Raw genomic sequence first — 13,557 nt, forward strand, 5'->3', positions numbered from 1 at the left:
GGGCGCCCCCCCCCCCACCCCCCACCAGCCCCCCCCCCCATTTTAATACTGCTAGATACGCCACTGCATACTGGACCTTATGAAATGCCCCCCTACGTTCCTCCACCGTTGTCCCTAACGGCACTTGGTCTCGCACCCACTTCGCTTGCTTGCTTAACTTTCATTGGTCTTTTTTATTGGCACATAGAGACTGCTTTATTATGCGCTTTATAAATCCATTGATTGATTGATTGATTGATTGATTGATTGATTGATTGATTAATTGCAGAGGGCAGGAGAGGAGAGGAATTTCCCCTGTCTGTGACAGACCTGGACCCTTCGTCGTGTCGTCCGACGCCACGACGAGGCCGTCGTCAAACAAAATTCGTTTATCTAACACGTTATTTTGATTGCCTATCCCGAATATTGTGGTCAAAGGCAAAATTTTGGGCCTACAAATCCATAAAAACTTTTCCCCATGAACGTTGAATTTTTATCCCGGGACCCTGATCGAGGTTCTAGTCGTCCTCTTAGTTCGTACCCCGCTGTCGCACACGTCAGACCCCTCGCAAATCCTGGAGCACCAATGTGGCAATCAAGGTTCAGATTGAAAGCAAACACAATGATAAAGGCCTATCTTTAACCTTTGTTTAAATGGCTATATTCCTACCCATCACTTTCTAGTGTTCTTCTCAGCGCATCCCCGTCACCTAGGAGATCTGAAGAATCAACCAACGGCAGCAATTCTTCGCTGTCATATTTCAGACGTCTATTTCCAATCAATACCAGTCTCTCACTCGCAGGAACACTAGTCATATCTTTCAATGATGCTAGAAGCTACGGTATCAAAACTACGGAAGAAGACCGAAAGGGTCTATTTTGATCATAAAATACCCACTATTGCTCTTTGGACTTTGATTCTTCGTGGCATTCAGATAATGTAATATACTAATAGCTGAATTAATTATTGTTGTACTATTAGGCCTACGTCATACAATTTATCTTGTATGAAAGGTAAGCCTCTGTAATACAAAAGGTGTATTAGATGTCCAACATCAAAGATAATTAACCGAAGAGCCAGTTCATAAATTTGTAATAATTCACAGAGAAACAATTGTAATGTTAATCTCGGTTTCCATACAAATCCCTAGAAGTTATCGCCGACTTCTTTGGGAACGTTGATTGGTCAGTTGAATCAGGAAGGGTTCCCGATTGCGTCGGTGCCAGTACGCAGTGCAAGGGTTGCAGTGTAGCGATTGTATGGAAACCGTGCTTTGTGTAGGCCTAATACACTGCCGGGGAATATATTTCCTGCTCATTTGTCTTTATTTTCTATCTATAGTGGAATGTATGTAGTAGACCTTAGTGCCAAAAGCCTTGTTTCCATAAATCGCTACGAGAAAATTCCCCGATTCGACCGACAATATCAGCGTCATCGAGATTTTTAGGGAGCTTTCAATATTGCACGACGACGGTAGGACGTTGGACGTAATGACGTCACCAAAAGTCATCTGCGCATGCGAGAACGTTACGTTCTCCTCGTCGCGTGAATTCTGGACGCAATCTAGCCAAATCTACGTGTGCAGAGAATGTAGGACGACGTCCGACAGGACGATCACGCATGATCGATTCCGTTCTGCGTCGCGTCATCGCGCAAAACGAAAGCTCTCTATTTATAAGCATGACATTCTCATTTAAGTTCAAAATAATTCTGACTCAATTCCAAGTTTAACAATCTTTAATAACAAACACCTTAATACTTTGTTTACATAAAGACATACAACATAAATGTAAAACACTAAAATACTTATAAAATACTGAAAAAGTAATACAACAAAATATTTATCAAATTAAACAAATAACTCTAAAAATTTGACTATAGTATTTCACAGTTAACTCTGGCTTCCATAAAATCGCTACTGTTGCTACTGTGTTTCACTGCAATCATTGTGATCCCAATTAATTTTTGTATTATTTTGATGTTCAAATCTTTTAACCGTTTTTTATATATATATTTGTTTATGATTTTTTTCTAATTAGTTTCTCTAAATTTTGTAACTGTTTTTTAACATGTTGGAATTAACATGAAATTGACCGACCGACCAATCAGTGTTAGCAAAAGCTGTGTGTAGCGATTTTATGAAAACTATTTAGTTGACGTACTAATAATTAAAACTTAAGATTATATACTTTGATAAAAATGATACAAAAGATGTAAAATTGTACAGCAACATGAAGTTTTTTAAGCGAAAACAACAACACACTGGAAACTAAAGTCTATAGTAATTATATTATAAATTGATAAATATATTTCTCTCTTAAAGACAACCAGTAATACACATAATATTAAAATACCCAATGCTTACCAGAAAAGCATGTACATATTAATAATATTGAGTCTAAAAATGACTACACTAATTTCATAATCATTGAATTTTCAGGTCTGAGAAGACAGCTTATTTGCATTGCAAATACTTTTAATTATTCTTGCCTTATATTCACTTAACCTATGCCACACACAGGCATTTCGGACTAGAGTATCATCAAATAATTAAAGAGCGCCCTCAACTTGGTACAAGAAGTTCATATGCAAACATCAATGCAGATAAACTCTGCATTTTACATTGTTTGATATTTGCATAGCAAATGTTAACATTTTCTTCAGATTTATAAATGTATACATTATGATACAAAATAGTTTATTAAATTTCATAATTCTATACTTATCTATACCCTCTATTTACAAATGTGTGATTTGTCCATATAATATATGAGCATGATGTCATATCACATCCAAATATAGGAAAATCACAATGGATATTTACAGAATAATCTAATATTAACATTACCAGCTTGTATTATTTATTAGTCAATACACTAAAACATTGAAAAAAAACCCCTGGGCTTCTTTTTTTAGGACCTTTTATAGGTCCTAATAGGCTTCTTTCCAAGATGGGCTTCTTTTCAGATTACTTTTGCAAAACTGAAGAGCAGCTTCTTTTCAAAATAAAAGCTGCTAAAAAAGATACGCCTTCTTCATTAAACAGCTTCTAGGAATTAATTGAATGCATGCACGAAGTCTTGTTGACCCAATCCAGAAGTTTCAATATAAATAATTATGTGGAAATCATTTTAACCATGCTTCAATAAAATAATATTGATACTATCAGATCATCAAAGATAAACTCAGTTGGAATAGTAATAATGATAATAACAATAATAATTTATAACGCGCCAATATCACTAAATCGAAGTATAAAAATCCAAGGCGTTCTGCATGTTTAGTTAATATAGAGCTCTTTATACTATTACACACAAAATGTTGTAAATTAAAAAAAAGACAAGTAAAATTTTAAAAACATGACTATCATAAAAAGAAGGCTTGATTAGACCCCATGGGCTTCTTTTCAAGATGGGCTTCTGTTTACAAGAATACTTTTGCAAATTAAAGGTGGGGCTTCAAATCGAGATGGGCTTCTTCTCGAGACTAAGCCCATTGGGCTTCTATTCAAGGTTTTATGGTATAACAACATATCCAGATAAAAAACTTATATCACTTGTTCTTTCACAAGGCTATTTGGGCTTATTATAATGTACAATTTACTTAAGAAAAATATCTACAAAACAAGCAAGATACATAGATGAACAATATTTTTATAATAAAGACTAGTGTCTCATAAAAACAAAGCTGTATGTCACAAAGTGATAAATGTGTTGCCAGGTGTTTTATGTGGAAATAGTACTTGAATTGTGATTATCTTGTATGTGATTATCTAGAATTTTGAAATGTTCAACGATGTTAAAATAGTACAGATTGGATAGGTGCATTATTGAATCTCAACCACACTCAACTGGAACAAAAACAGCAACATTGTAGCCATCGGAATGTAAACAAGCAACCCACTACAATCACTCACTTCTAAACGTAATGATCTGATGGCCTTCAGTGGCAATAAATGAATTTAAGAACCCATCGCTCTTCAACAAACCAGGACGATTTATTAGAGACCATCTCTGTTAATGGCCAAAAATGTAGCATGACCACAAATTTAGCTGACTCAGCTAGGCTGCCCTCTCTATAAGAAGTACATTATGTGTCTGCTAAACATAGGAAAATATATTCTTGTTCAAATTCTTAATTGAAACTTTGTAAATTACATATAAATAGCAGTTAAGCAATTAAAGTGTTAACATTTTCAAGGTTATAAATCTCAACAGGCCCATAGCCAGCATCACCAAGCTGGGGGGTGGAGAGGGGGTTTCTGGGCATATGGTTTCGAGGGCCCAATAAAATAAAATGTATATATTTAAGTGTAAAATAAAGAGGCGGTTTGGCGCAGTGGAAATGGTTTGGTTGTCCAAACTCGTGGTCTGGGTATCTATCATTTGCTTGTGTCCTTGAACAAGGCACTTTATCTACATTGTTTCTGTCTACCCAGCTGTATCAATGGGTACCAGCAAATTGCTGGGAGTAACCTGCCGTGGAACAGCGTCCCACCCAGGGGGAGCATTACACTCTTATCCACTTCACGCTTCTTGAAACTGGGGATAAGCTCCAGCCCTGAGTCCAGTAATTCGACAAGGATTTACCGTATTTTTTTAAAAGTTTAAAATAGCATACAAAAATAAATTTTAATACACGATGAAAGAATGTGCTCAGTTACAAATAGTAGGAGGCTTTGTTGAAGAGGGGTTTGCCAGAACCCCTAAAAAAAAAACCCCTTGGCTACAGGCCAGACCAGAATTTAAATTGTGATAAGGTTGTTTGTCTGGCTCTTCCCATGCCCACTAATGATAGACTTACAGACTGATCTTAAAACATCTGGCCTCTCCAATCCCTTTAAGGCATTCAAAAATGTTTCCATTGTTGTATCTGGTTGAGTGTGAAACATGTACTCAAATACAGAATCCATTTTCCCAAAAAAATTATCGACGATTTTACTATCTTCGACGAGCTTCAAGGCAAGATCTTTCCAATTTTGTACCATACTTCTGCTTCGGTCTGGATTCAGATCTATGTTTAGTTGCCTCTGCATATTTTGACTCATGTCACAGAGCATTTGACCTAATAAGAAGTTATACAGTGTCAGTTAAAACAATAATAATATAAACTATTTTCTTTAAAAATATTATACATAAGGATATAATATTTACAGCTTTTGAGCTGGCACCCCGCTAATTGTATTAAGAAAATAATTGTTGTATTGTATTGTTGATAAGAACATAGTACCGGTAAGATTTTTAAACATATGAGGCTGAGATTATCTGGGCAGAAAGAGGTCCATACTATTATAGAGGTCTATTATTATTACTATGAAAATTCATATTATTGTCATTATTATTATATTATTATTGTTGTTATTATTATTATTATTATTAATATTTTTAGTATCACTAGTGTTCATTATTGTTACCAATAATAATAATATGGTGGTGATGGTGATGATGATATAAGAATGACCTAAATTCTTTAAATTACAATTTTCATTATAATTATTAGCCATTACTTTTCTTACTAAAATATTATTGTTACAGCTGTATCTTAATTATTGATATACTATACTAAATGCTCATCGGTCAATTGATATTATACTATTGATAACTACATAATTTTATTGTTGTAAATCTGTTATGTTTCTGCATCATTATTGCATTATTACAATGGTGATGACTAATGTGGTAATATTCAAATAATATTCAAATTTACCATTACAGTGATATTGCTTTATTGGTTTGGTTAATTATTACCATTGTTCCCGTTTGACTATCATACTAATAATGTAATATGAAATGTCCTTTTCATATAATAAAGTACTGTATTAATGCTTTCATCAAAGTACCGTATTAATGCTTTCATTTATAATTAATTCTATTGTTATTATTATAAAAATGATAATAATAATTATTACTATTATTAATATTATTATTGTTATTATTAGTGTGTTACTATTATTATTACTGTGATATACAGTATTGTTACTGTTATCGATATCAAATCATTGTTACTCTTTTCATTATTAATATTAATATGTGGCAAAGACAAGCCAAACCAGTCACTCGTCGCAAATTGTGTTTCAGAGAAAATAGCCAAAACATGCTAGAATGTAAAATTTTTTTAATCTATTTTATTTCACTAAACTGAGGTTTATGTATCTATACATCATGCTGTGCTGTTATTTTTCCCAATTTCAATGTTAAAACAACACTTTTTAATGATTTTATGATAGTTTCTGCATGAGAAATGCCTGAAATCATAAACTTTGAAGGCTGATTTCTCATATATTGTTCTTCAAACAGCTGTACGCTTAAATGCTTGTAACTTCAGAAGGAAATGTCGGATTTGAACGATTTTTTAACCATTTTATAGCTCTTATTTCACTCTTTAACCCTGTTTTAATATCTCAAAATCGATTTTTGCGACGAGTGACTGGTTTGGCTGGTATTTGCCACATATTAATATCATTATTAATATTAATATAATACTACTGCTGATTCTACTTTGCATTTCGCCATATTTGTACTATTACCAACCATTAGTCATCAATCATAATTAGATTATATAATAATCTGACATATTTCTAGCTTATTGTAATTTAATCCTATTATGTTTTGTATGTATTGTAATAAATGTATATGGGTAAACTCTAATGTAAACTGTACTATCTGTACCCTGCCTGCTCATATTAGTTGTTCTTTTTCCACCAACTTATTCGGCCATGATTCTAACCCAACAAACTTTCACTGTTCAACATGCCTTAACAAAATATTCCCGTTTAATCACATAAAAAATGAAGAATTCAAACACGAAATAAAAAAACGATGACCATTTAATAAGCTTCTCTAAACTACAAAACTTAAAAATTAATCCATTTGAAATAAATAAAAAAACTGGTGACTACGATAAAAGTGATAACATATTAAAAAATCACAATTATAAATGCCAATACTACCTTAGTGACACGTTCAATGACAAAAAATTTAACAACAAACACAATAAAAACCTAAGTATAATACACATGAAATCCCACAGCCTAGCTAAAAATATAAACTCTATAACCAATTATCTTCTCACTCTCAATCATAAATTTTCAATTATTGGATTCAGTGAAACCTGGTCCGACAACCAAAACCTACCTCCTCCCCTTACCCACATTGATGGATACACTTTCATCACTGGGAATTAACCTAATGAACACAAATTAGAATGATGTGTATTCAAACAATTCTGTGAATGAATCATAAAAAATATATTCACAAATAAATTTAATATCTTATATGAAACTAAATTTCCAAAATTAAAGAAAAAAAAATAAATAAACGCAAATTAGATAAACCATGGAAAACAAAGGGAATAATTAAATCTATAAATACCAGAAATAAACTATATAAAGCATACCTAAAACATCCTAATACAACCAACAAAATTAACTATATTTCTCACAGAAATAAGCTAACATGTTTTATTCGAATATCGTGCAAACAACACTTTGTTAACAACTTTACCAGCTATAAAAATAACATTGCTAAAACATCCTTGAAAAAAAATATCACCGAAAAAAAACTCCTACTTACTTTGCAGACAACAATATACAAACTACTGACCCACTTGAAATAGCTAACAAATTTAACCATTACTTTGCTGAAATTGGGCCTATCTCGCCACTAAAATTCAATCTTCCCCAGAAAGCTTCACCAAATGTCTAAAACACCCAATTAAAAACTCGATATTCCTTTCGCCTACCTCCAGCAAAGAGATTCTTGATATATCAAATCTTAAAAATGGAAAAAGCCCAGGGCCTGCTGATATTGACCTTAAAGTTATCAAAGAAACTTCTCCCTTTATTGTAGGGCCGCCGCTAACCCATATTTTTAACTTTTTCCTCTCAACAGGCATATTTCCTTCTGCCCTTAAAATTGCTAAAGTTTTTCCTGTGTATAAAAAAGATGATCCACACTCATACTCAAATTATCGTCCAATCTCACCTACTGCCTTGTTTCTCGAAAATCCGTACAAACTCAACTCGAAACTCAATTCTGTACACCAGCCCACAACTATGGAACTCTCTGGAATACCTACAAATCACACCTCATAGATAAATACAAATCTAACCAAAGTCATTTCTTTATTTTTCCATACAAGTTTTATGACTAATTTCTAATATTGTCGAATAATCTTGCCCCTTGTTTTGTCCCCTATCCTCTTCAGTGTCTTGCATTGTTTTCTCATTCTAAGTGTTACTATTTATATTATTATTATTTATATTACTATTTATATTATTATTATTTATATTACTATTTATATTATTATTATTATATTATTATTATTATTATTACTGTCATTGTTATTTTCATCACTTACCTTGATTATTCATGATTGCTGGGGGTACCAGGCTTAAAGCATCTAAAGTGCTTATTGGTATCACCAGACATAAATGTATTGCCTTCAACTGTATGCTTTTCTCATGTATCATTACTTGTCATTGCATTGTGTAAATAAAATAGAATTGAATATTCTCAAATTCTCCTCGCCTCAGCCCCAACCATGTTGGAACTGAGGTGGTGTGAACACTCACGCAACCCCTACCCCCAAATCCTATATCCACCCCAGACACTACAGTTCCAAATTGAAAATCAAATATTAAATAAACATATTTGTTGGTGGTACCTCTGCAGGCTTTTAAAGCTTTCTCAAACAATTCCTCATCTGGTGTTTTAGTTGGCTCAGATTTTCTTGCAGTCACAGAAGTATGGGTGTTCTGAAACTAGAAAGTGAAAATAAAAACAGATTGTTTTGTTACCCTTATTAAATTGTACAAAGCTGATCATTTGGGACCCTCAATTCTCTATTGTATACCATTTTTTAAGGCTTTGGCAGGGCAAAACAGATCTTCTAGGACCCTTACACCAGTGGCGGCGCCAGCAGGGTGGCAGGGGGGGGGGGGCTTAAGCCCTCCCACCGGACAGGTCAAGCCGGTGCGCAGCAAAATAGAATTAAATGTGTTAAGAAAGCTCATTTAACTTGGACCCCTGAAGTCAGGTTGCAGTGCTCAATTAATTGGATGTCACTGTATGACATCTAGGGTTGCCGAGAGTGACCGAGGGCAGCTGTGCAGCTTGCTGCCAGTGTCCAGGACAAAGCCTCTGGAATCTACGGCCTTTTAACGGATTAGAGGACTAATTTAATCCAATGCTTACTTTCACCAGGTCATAAACACAGAAACATGAAAAGTAAAAGCTAATTTCCTTTTAATATTTTGTTTTTTATTTTTTGATTGATATTTTACCAACAGCCTCGGCCCCTGTCGGGCCCAGGACTCTTGGCGCCCACAAATTATCTAATTTTACCTTTGGTTTTGTAAAATTTACAGAGCCTCTGACTAGATTTATTTCAACACCTACAGGTGCTGACTGTGAGCGCTGGAGCTGAGGGCGTTTATTCAAGAGCGACACCTCTTCTCCACAAGTGTCACTGTCACTGCTTTCCTCAGGAATGGAGTCCAGTGTCCCTGTCCTACAAAATAATAACCATGTTTGTGAAAATGTGGGGAGTGGTATCAAGTGTAGGGGTGCTATGTAAAGATATTGTGTTTGGTACATCTAAAATGATGACACAATATTCCAGTATGTACAATTTGAAATCAAAATTAACAAAACACAAAAAATCGTAAATATAATAATGATATTTAATATAATAATACACTAAATAATGACATGAAAATAATAATAATCTTTTCAAATGGCTGGTACTCTTGTATTGTTTGTCACCTAAGTCCTGTCCAGATTATATTTGACAAAAACGTGATATGCCTAAATATGGTCATGATGACATCACATAATGACCATATATAGGCACACAATGACTATATATGGGCATACAACAGTTTTTTTTCAATGAAAATTTGATAACCTGTATAGAGCTTTAGATATATATTGATGTAAAGTGCTATCAAAAATTGTTGTTTAAAAGGCAACAATGGTGCCTGTAGTTCAATATTTTCCCAATTGTGCCCTCAAAACTTCACAATAGTTGCATATTATAAACTTAATTGAATTATATAAGTTAAAGTGCAATATTATACATACATAGCTGAAACCTTGGTGGTATGAGGGCAAATGCCACTTTCTGGATTACCAATGTTTTCATTTTTTTCAAAACTACCTATGATATAAACAATAATAATAAATAACAAACAAGCATTAGCAACTCAATGGTTTGTGGTAGTTTAAATTTAGATCAGTGTCATTATTAGCAACTGTTAATATTATCCTTAGTACAATGATCTTCTTGTTATTCAAACTTAAAAATGAACCAATCAGAAGATGGGTTATTAAATAGGTAGGACTAAGAATGTGCACATGTCTCACAAACATACAAGTATATGACTGTAACAATAGTAAATTAACTAGCAATGTACAGTATTATTAGGAGGCATGGGCATAGACTGGGGATATGCACCCCACCCCTTCCCATGTCAGCAAATTAGTTTTAAAGTTAAATACTAAAAATTAAATTTTCATTGGAATAAGGATTTAGTTTCTGCATTCTCAATTTTCGCACCCCCCAACTCCGTATTCTCAATTTTTACATCCCCAGTTCCGCATTCCCAATTGTCGCACCCTCCAGTGCTGCATTGGCAATTTTCGCACCCCCAGAATGAAACCAGACACCCCTGTGTTGATGTAGTAGCAGCAATAGTAGTAGCAGTTGTGCAATTGCTGTTTCTTCAACATCAGTATAAATAAATACTGTTGGCCAATCTTACCTTTTTTACAATTTCTGCATAAATTTAATGTTGGTTCGTATCCAGCTTTTTTCATGATTTTCTTAACCACAATATATAGAAAACCAGCCAAAATAATTGCAAACAAACTATAAAAGTTGCGAATAACCACATGATGTTTACCTACGAAAATAACAAAATTAAAAAGAACATTAGAAATTTTAATTTAAATGTGAAACAACTCGTGATAGGGCCTTTTCAATTGCTTCACCTAGGCTTTGGAATAGTCTTCCCAGCGAGTTACGACATGTTTTTTGTTATCCTAGTTTTCTAGTTGGCTTCCCAAGAAACATTTGTTCTCTAAGTAGATCTCACTTAAATTTTCTGTTCTGTTGTCATTTCTGGTGTCACTGTTGATTGTCAATTGTATAAATTCTTGTATTATTATTATTATTATTATTATTATTATTAAAAAATGGTCATGATGTGATGTCATCACGACCATATTTGGGCATGTCACATGTTCTTGTCCCTGAGCATGGGCTATACAAGAATCATATTATTTTTCCTGATTTTTGTTTAAAAGGTAACAATGGTTCCTGTAGTTTAATGTTACCCAATAATGCCCTCAAAACTTCACAATAGTTGCATATTATTAACTTACTGAATTATATAAGTTGAAGTGCAATATTACACATACATAGCTGAAACCTTGGTGGTATAAAACATGATATAAAAAATAAAAAAACTTACCATAAATTTTTTGATGTACAGTGAAAATATAATATTCAGTTTTCGCCTGCAAAAAATGTCAATTAGAAATAATGAACAACCCATTATTTTTGTCTGATTTATTTGTTCAAACAAATCATGTCTTCCAGATTTTAATCACAGACTCTACTCAAATGATTATTTATTTGTTTTTAATGAAGATGAATATACACATTCTGGTACTAGAAGTATTGGTATTAGTGACCATTCATTGATTTACATTCTTAGAAAAAACAAGAAAATTAAAAATTAACCAAAAACTATAAATATCCGAAAAACATAAATTTATTGAAACGATTAAAAATTTAAACTGGAACCCTGTATTACAATCAAACGATGTAAATAAAACCTTAGAAATCTGGAATTATCTCTTTACAAAAACTTGCAACTTGCATGCTCCTTTCAAAATTGAACAAATAAAGGGTTTTAGGACTGAATGGATTAACCCAGAGACTACTACTTTTCTAGAGCTCACAAAACAAATAATACCCTTTATTGGGCAAAAGCTAAAGAACTTAGGAATAGAGCAAATAATATGAATAATATCTTTAAAAAAAATATTGCTCAAAGGCTATTAATGAAAATGTGGAAAACTATAAAAAATATTACTGGTAATGACAAAAAAGAACCAATCAGTTCTATTATATCTGGGAATGAAATAATCTCTGATGAATTTGAAATTGCCAACAAATTTAACTCTTATTTCTCTTCCATTGGCGAGCCCTTAGCACAACAACTTGATAATAACTTATCCCATCTAACTATACTAACAATTTTGACTTTTATAATCGATTTAATTTTGATTTAATTTCACCTGAAGAAGTCTTTGATAATAAAGCTTCTGGTGTTGATGAACTTGATCTAAATTTATTTAAGATTGCTTCCCCCATTATTTGCCAATCATGCTATTGCTCATATAATAAATCTGTCTTTAACTACAGCAACTTTCCCATCAGTATGGAAAATTGCCAAAGTTACTCCTGTATCTAAAAGTAGTGACAGACTAAACACTGAAAATAATAGACTGATTTCTGTTTTACATACTATCTAAAATCATTGAAAAATTTGTTTATAATCAACTTTACTCTTTTTTTAACACATAAAAATATAATTACCAATCCGGTTTTAGGCCATTTCATTCTATACTGCACTTATTGATGTTTCTGAACACATTCCTAATAATCTTAACAACGGCAAAGTTACTGCTGCTATTTTCTTTGACTTAAAGAAGGCTTTTGACACCTTTAACCATACTATTTTAATTAACAAATTTAACCATACTATTTTAATTAACAAATTTAAACAATATGGAATCAGAGGCACTACTTTAATGGTTTTCATCATACCTTTCTGGACGATACCTTTCTGGACGATGTTAAAATTAAATCCAAATTATCAGATCCTAAAGATATCACTATTGGTGCCCCTCAAGGATCAATTCTTGGCCCCTTTCTTTTTATTATATATGCCTGAAATGATCACTCCCGATCCAAAATGTGTAATTTTTGCAGATGATAAAGTGTTCTTTGTTCTGTCTCTGATCCAAACGTATTACAATCTATCATTGACAAAAATGTAGCCAATATATCTAAATGATTTAATATAAATAAATTAACAATTAATTTTATTAAAACAAAATTTATGGTATTTTGTTTAAAATTCAATTTCTCAAAATTTTCAAATATTTCCTTATCAATAAACAGTCATGTAATTGATAGAGTTGATAATTTTAAATACTTAGGAATTACCTTTGATACTTTCTTTACATGGAATAATCATATTGAGAATTTTTGTTACAAAATTTCTCAATGCATTGGTGTTATTCGTAGGTTAAGATATTCTTTACCAAATTCTTCTCTTAGACTTTTAGCAAATTCTTTTGTATTACCTTTTTTCAATTATTTTAGTACTGTATGGTGATATGATTTTGAAAAGAGAACTTTTAAATATCGTTCTCTTAAATTATGGAATAATCTTTCATCAGACCTTCGTAGCAATATTCATCCACTTTCCTTACAATCCTTAAAAAAACCTCATTTAATTTCCCCTTTTGTTTTTATTTTCTGTTTTTTAAATTTATGTATTC

General features: G+C 32.6%; 2 protein-coding genes across 2 annotated transcripts in view; both read right to left on the reverse strand.

Moving 5' to 3' along the window:
- The window catches only part of LOC117124893, a 5,956-nt gene extending 5,093 nt beyond the window's left edge, over nt 1-863 (reverse strand). The window contains exon 1 of the mRNA XM_033271226.1: nt 650-863. Within this exon, the coding sequence (XP_033127117.1) occupies nt 650-795 (146 nt within the window). The 5' untranslated portion in view covers nt 796-863. The remainder of the gene's footprint in view (nt 1-649) is intronic.
- A 2,056-nt stretch (nt 864-2,919) lies between these two features.
- Nucleotides 2,920-13,557, reverse strand: part of LOC117124902 — an 18,427-nt gene continuing 7,789 nt past the window's right edge. Inside the window, exons 5-10 of the mRNA XM_033271239.1 lie at nt 11,454-11,499; nt 10,743-10,883; nt 10,063-10,138; nt 9,325-9,490; nt 8,645-8,741; nt 2,920-5,044 (exon numbers count right to left, since the gene is read on the reverse strand). Coding sequence (XP_033127130.1) covers nt 4,725-5,044; nt 8,645-8,741; nt 9,325-9,490; nt 10,063-10,138; nt 10,743-10,883; nt 11,454-11,499 — 846 coding nt within the window. The 3' untranslated portion in view covers nt 2,920-4,724. The remainder of the gene's footprint in view (nt 5,045-8,644; nt 8,742-9,324; nt 9,491-10,062; nt 10,139-10,742; nt 10,884-11,453; nt 11,500-13,557) is intronic.

This window comes from Anneissia japonica, unplaced genomic scaffold, assembly GCF_011630105.1.
Source record: "Anneissia japonica isolate Jap-2015-1 unplaced genomic scaffold, ASM1163010v1 scaffold1881_len754168_cov175, whole genome shotgun sequence".
Taxonomy (NCBI): Eukaryota; Metazoa; Echinodermata; class Crinoidea; order Comatulida; family Comatulidae; genus Anneissia; species Anneissia japonica.